Source organism: Agrilus planipennis, unplaced genomic scaffold, assembly GCF_000699045.2.
Source record: "Agrilus planipennis isolate EAB-ADULT unplaced genomic scaffold, Apla_2.0 scaffold7, whole genome shotgun sequence".
NCBI lineage: Eukaryota > Metazoa > Arthropoda > Insecta > Coleoptera > Buprestidae > Agrilus > Agrilus planipennis.
The window spans coordinates 851,935-858,569 of record NW_020439340.1 but is presented as its reverse complement, the minus strand read 5'-3'; the positions used below and the strand labels follow the sequence as shown (position 1 = coordinate 858,569).

General features: G+C 31.8%; 1 protein-coding gene across 1 annotated transcript in view; it reads right to left on the bottom strand.

Moving 5' to 3' along the window:
- Positions 1 to 5,112, bottom strand: part of LOC108734240 (disintegrin and metalloproteinase domain-containing protein 19) — a 33,888-nt gene extending 28,776 nt beyond the window's left edge. The window contains exon 1 of the mRNA XM_018465717.2: positions 4,865 to 5,112. Coding sequence (XP_018321219.1) covers positions 4,865 to 4,943 — 79 coding nt within the window. The 5' untranslated portion in view covers positions 4,944 to 5,112. The remainder of the gene's footprint in view (positions 1 to 4,864) is intronic.
- Between the last annotated feature and the right edge of the window lie 1,523 nt (positions 5,113 to 6,635).

Sequence of the window (6,635 nt, the reverse complement as noted above, 5' to 3'; positions counted from 1 at the left end):
GAATAAAAACTTTTGTTATCTTACAATAAACGATTCCTAGATATTGTCATGAACAAAAATAGTAATGTTAATGATAATAATTTATACTCTGTGCCTGTGACTAACAAAAGAACTAATTGTTGAATTCGTTCACTTCAGTTCTGCTTCTAATTAAATAAGAGCAAAAGAAGTTGTAGCAGCAGATGTTCAAACTAAAACAAATTTTCTACTACCAACAGCAGATGTGTCTGAAATCTGCCGCCCATCTCTAACAACCACCTTTACCTGTAAATCTAGATATTTCATCCCCTGCCCGAAGGCAGCTGTTTATTAAAGTGCAAAGCCACCTGTTACTAGAAAAACTACTTTTGAAAGCTGCAATTTACAACATTTCGCAGAAGAAGCTTCTGATTTTATTACTGGTGTAAAAGCAAACGCGAGCTTTCAATCGACTCTCCCTGAAGTTTAATATAAAATAAAAGCTCGTGAATTCGTTTATGATTTAGTTAAAAATAAAATAATTTTTCTGTTGCTTAGAAGTGTTTCAAAACACACTAGCTACTTTTTAATCGCAATTTTAAAATGATTTTGGTAGGTAAACAAAAGCGACCGCAAAATCCTCATTTTCAAAACGCCAACGGGTTTCGCTTTGTTTAACAGACGATAAGCAATTATATCGCATTGAGTTAATATTGAAAGCAAATCCTTTTACGTCTGTGTTGTATAATTGTCGTAAGTAGAGCATAGCATTTCTGCATAATTTAAAAACCTTGACACGTTCTTTATTTAACAAGATAAAAGAAGGATTGTCTGTCTAATGACACATTAGGTCGATCACTGATTTAAACAAACTGTTCTCATATTTCACTTATTTTGATACGTATTAATCGTTACACCATTCAAAAGATACCGATTTACTGTTTGCTCTAGAAACAGCTTTTTTACACTCATTTATATTCCAGGCATTCGTACAAAAGAAAGCAAAAACGGTAAACTCCGAATTATGTCTAAAAATTTTCATACAAGTTAAAAAAAATTATATCTACAATTAACTGTGACGTTCCTTTGGAACAGTTCCACTGAATGTTTAATGTCTGCAATCTATTTTAATAACAACAAAACCATTCTGTTTAGAGATTTTACCAAATTGTATTTCATTCTTGTTCCAATTTCCGCAAATGCCCTAAGGTACCTCCACAATAACTAGCCCAGAGCCAGACCAAGCCCTCACCTATAAAGCTTCAAGTCCTAAGCTCAAAGCCTCTAAAAACCCATTTTATTTCAAAATCCCAGAACTTTGGATCACCAATTACTTCGAATGAAATTAAATTCAAATCCCAAAGTACCTTGAAAATGCTTCAAACCCTGGAAAGATCAGAAGTACATTTTCAAGCACAAAATACTAAAACCCAATGAAGACTTTAATTGAAAAAACGTTCGATTCTTGTCAAGAATAAGGCACTAATCTAATAAAACGGACAGTGACTTAATTGTCACAATAGACTTTAACAACTTTATGATCCACGAGAAGTGGCAATTCATAATTCCAATAGGAAACCCTTAAGTGAACCCAGGATAAACAATAAGTACGCTTTCCCAAAGTAAACTATAGTCAGCTAATACACAAGCAAAACCGTACGATTATTATTTAGGTCGGTTGTAAATGCATTCTTTTGCTAACAAAGCTTAATTAATAACACATGGTTAACAGACACGTACACTTTTACCTAAGTGACACCGAATTTTTATACCATACAGGTGAGATATACACAATACAGACCATATACAAGAGTTGCACCACAAACGCCTGATGTAAAAATAAAAAGTTTTATAAAGTCGCCGAGAACATAATGGATATGTATCAGTTAGCAAAGAACGGTTGCTGAAGTACTTACACGCTTAAACCATGTTTGAAAGGTTCTAAAAACAAAGCCATATCCGGTTCAAAATACGTCATTCAACCGCATTTATAAGTACAGCGTGAAAAACGCTCGGAAATATCTACAGCACGTCTCATTACGTTGTACAGCTGTTGTAGATATTTAAAATGAAAGTACGTCAGTGGATAACAATAAAAAAAAAACCAAAGGGTTGAACTGCTTTTTATTCACCGGGCAACGTCTCAAGGAAACACAAAAGAATAATGTACACAGTACACAGAGAACTACATATGCATAAACACATTGATTTATTGGTATTTTTGACAGAAAATCTTCTAAATTTAAAACGTATATGTAACTGTATTTATCAACCAAAAAAGACACCCTAGTCACCACAAACCTTCTCAAAAGGACTCGTGTTTCGTCCTCTTCTAATGTGGAGAAACACGAATCCTTTTGAACAGGTTTTGTGATAACTATAAGATAAGTCTCTTTCTATCACGTATATAAACCAAAAAGAGACACATCGTACAGTTACCACAAAATCTGTTCAAAAGGACTCGCATTTGGCCACATCTAATATGGACATTAATGACGCGAGACTGGATAATGCTCACATTAGAAAAGGATGAAACACGAGTCCTTTTGAACAGATTTTGTGATAACTAGATGAGTCCCTTTTTGGTTTGTTTATTTACCAATCTTTCGCATCAAATATGGAACATTGAATCAAGTACGAATTTTTGCTATAATTTTAATTTTTACTAAAAGATCGAAAAATACGTTAAATAAAATGAGACTTTCATAATTACCATGGCATAACAGACGTTATAATAGGATATGTCATGTTTCTTCTGTAGCATTTTTACTGACCGCGAAGGGCCCTTTTCTTTGTACATTGGCTTAATTAACAAAATGAGAAGGTAGATCATACTTAATTACGTGATTAAGATATGTACAAGTTCTATTATGTATGTAATTTACTTTGTAGGTTGTCGACCTTCAATAGGGTAAGTCAGCTATCTAGTACACACGATATCAACATTTACTGTTTACTTGATAGAGTTCTAAATCGTTTTATTACGTAGACAGCAGATACCTAGTATCAAATAAAAATTTTCTGGGATAAACAAATGTTTACCTACAAAATATACAAAGCATTCGTATTTTCAGCCTTAGGGCTTTCTGTTTGAAAATTTGCTTCCGGTCTATTCAGGGTTTGAAAACGCTGTAATTCACGTCCTTCATGGACGAATAGTTAGGGTATGTCTAAGGGCTTTGGGATTAGTGTTTGGAGCTTTTTTTGGTGTTTACAATAAAGTTTATCAAATTGTAGTATCATGAACAACTACGTACTTCTACAATTCTTCTAAATTTATTATCATTTTGTAAGTTTAAAATTCATAATTTCATCATTAAGGAAACAGAAATATTTTAAAACACAATATATTTAAATGCGTAATAATTATGGTAAATAATTAATATTTTACTAAGGAATTTGACATTAAATTCCAACAAGTAGGTATAAATCTTTTTTAGCTTTTAAAAATCAATTACAGCAAAAATTCAAAAGTTTTAAAAAAATATACTTTCTAATTGTTTCACTCACAGTTAAAACCCATAATAAAATAATGCCCAGGGACGAAGAGTTTTTTATTATCACGATTAAATAAACGTAAAATAGTAATTATTCAAATGTGTCTGGTCAAACAGTCTCGACAAATTAATTGTAAGTAAGTGAAAGAGAAATAATATAATACCTAATACCTAAATTCTGTAATTTAACCTGCTTTAAGTTTTAAAACAAAAACACATCTACTAAGTGTGTATACAAAAATTGGGACTTAAACAGTATAAATTTTTGGTCAACTTACTAAAGTCTGATGAAGATTATGTAAACTTATAAAACATTTCCTACTACTAATACCAGTTCTGAATTTGGTAACGAAACAAAAAAGATACTGTTGATATTACACAACTTTAGAATTAGTTCCTGACTAAACAAACTCAAAAAAACTTAACAAACATTTGTTCATAAGCCTATCAAGAAACTTAATTACTTAGAAATAATGCACTTTTATAGTGCTAGAAAATATCTAGACAACATAGCATATTCTGCGTACAATAAGTAAATACAAATTTACACATAAATGCAAATGAAAACCGGAAATCCGGTCTGTTCAACAAAACACCCTTTTAGTGTTTATATAACAATCAAATGTAATTTAAATCCGTATGCCACGATTTCTTTTCAAGATACAGTACATATAATATGTATTTATTACAATTTGAAAGGGTAAACTAAATAACACCCCAATCCCCATAAAAATTACCCAGTTCAGGGGTACCTAAAATGGGTACCTATAAAACGCATCTTGCACATTTTTTTATTGAGCAGCTAAACAAGTTTATTTTGTACACGTGCTAGATGTCAACGTTAAACAAAATCTAACGATAACACTAAAGATATGGAACATAAACAAAAATTAAAAAAATTGCTTACATGACTGTAATTATTACTGCAAGAAAATCAATGTGAAATGTTTACATTGACATTAATAAACTTTTAATAAATATGTATTGTCAATTAACCTTGTAAAAATAATTATTTGAAGACAAAGAAAAAAGAACAGCACAGTATAAATAAAATAACAGCTGACGTCTATAGGAAGTTTCAAAAATTATTCAATACACCCTGTATGATAATCAAAGTATACATGTACAGCAATAGTAATTGTAAAGATGCAAACTTTTTTATATAAAATGTTGAATTAAAAAAGCAAACAGGATCTAAGCGACACCGTTAAGACATACTTTTGAAAACCAGTACTCTCCACATGTGTTTATATGTCCGAAAATAAACACCAAACGCTCTACGTTAAGAGCCACCCTTTTTGTAGTTAATGCACATTATAATCGAAATCGTCGTTTAGTAAATTAAAAAAAATATATAAGAGATATGCAAATGAGTGTAATAAAGATGACATACGAAAAACAAGGTTTACCTTTTTCTGATGATGCTATTAAGATGTGATCAACGACACAAAAGAGATATAAAAAAATCATTGGCACTACATCCGCCATTTTAAGGGCCCCCACAACATAAAACTACTAGGGTAGGCGACCTAGCGCCTTCCCTTTTTCGGTCAAATCACGCACCACGTAAATAAAAGTATACGTCTACTAACAACTTTAGTTAAGACAGCACGACGATCCAACCACCGCGAATGCATACCACATACAAAACAAAGCAAAGCGTTCAAAAGTAGGGAGGGCTGAAGCATTTAACTTTAAAAATGACAATAAGTGAACTGTGCTACCATCTGCGATCAAACAGCTGAACTGTCAATACTGTAGAAGTCTATCATACCCACTCAAAAAAGTATGTACAGAGTGTTCAAATTTTAAATCCTTGCAAACCTAATTAAATTTTTTTTAATTTATTATANGCACTCGTTAAATTAATTAACACGTGTGGTAGGTATTTTTAGTTAAATAAAAATTTTTTTGTATCGCACTCTTCGGGGGCTTCAAGATGAATTAGTTTTTCCGTCGAGGGAAAAAATTCAAAACCAAAAAAGTGTGAAATCATAAGAAAAACGTTCGCATATTTTTTAAGATACGGAAGACCCTCAAGCGGTTAGTTTTTAATAAAATTTGATTGGAAAGACCTTGTATACAAATTTGGTTAATACTTCATCCCTTTCTCCCATATAATATATGTTTTTTTTACACATCCCTAGTCTGCGACACATTAATTTTAACGCCCATCTCTTAACCTGAAGATACAATATCATAAGCTCAAGATGTTTAATAGATAAAGAGGCAGTTGATATTGCATCCAACTTTCGTTTTTTTTTTTAAGATATGACGCCAAGCCAGCCAATTTTAAGTTACACGAACCAGATGGACCAGAAAACTTTTTTCTTCATAAGCTCGGAGATAGGCAGATGATGCATTAACAGTTTTATGAACGAAACTGTGAAGATTACCAAGAGAGATGCAAAACGAAAGTGTGTGATGTAAAAAAATGTACCTACAGCTGCCTGAAAATTTACAATCAAATTACAAAAACATTATTAAATTTGGTTACAATTAACTTCACATTCGTTTCTCACAATGCACATGATGGTAACATGTTATATAAAAAAAAAAAAAAAACGTGACCATGAACCTTTTAGGTAGCTGAACCTTTAACGCCCTTTTATACAGAAGACTCGACTTGTGACTTGAAACGGAAGGTAGGTAAAGGTAATAATAAAAACAATTATATATGTATGTATGGGCTGTGTGAACCCTACCAACGAGCTGGGAATCTTTATATTCTAATCGGACATTGTTCTGGCAGAGCAGACATTTTGAATACAATGGAACATTTAGAGAACATAATTTTAAAGATTTTTAAAGATTACATGACTTTAAAAAGTTAATGTGTTAAATAAAAATCGCAGATAACAAGACCCTTTACATAAATATAACATACTCGTAAAAATGCTGGCCTGTGTAGTAAAATATTGGCTATTTAAAAGAAATTAAAAAGCAGTTAACGAAGGTATGTTCCCCCGAAAGGGGGGATTGAAGGAGGAGATCTTCCTGAGTAAACCACCATAAAAAGTTCGCGGCGGTCACACCCCCATAAAAAGTTATGGGGGCTCAAAGTTTATTATTTTGTTGATTTTGTGGGTATGTAAATGTAATTTGTATACTAATTTTCAAAGAATATTCGAAAATGAAAACAATGAAAACTACATAGAAACAATCAATAATTTATATAAA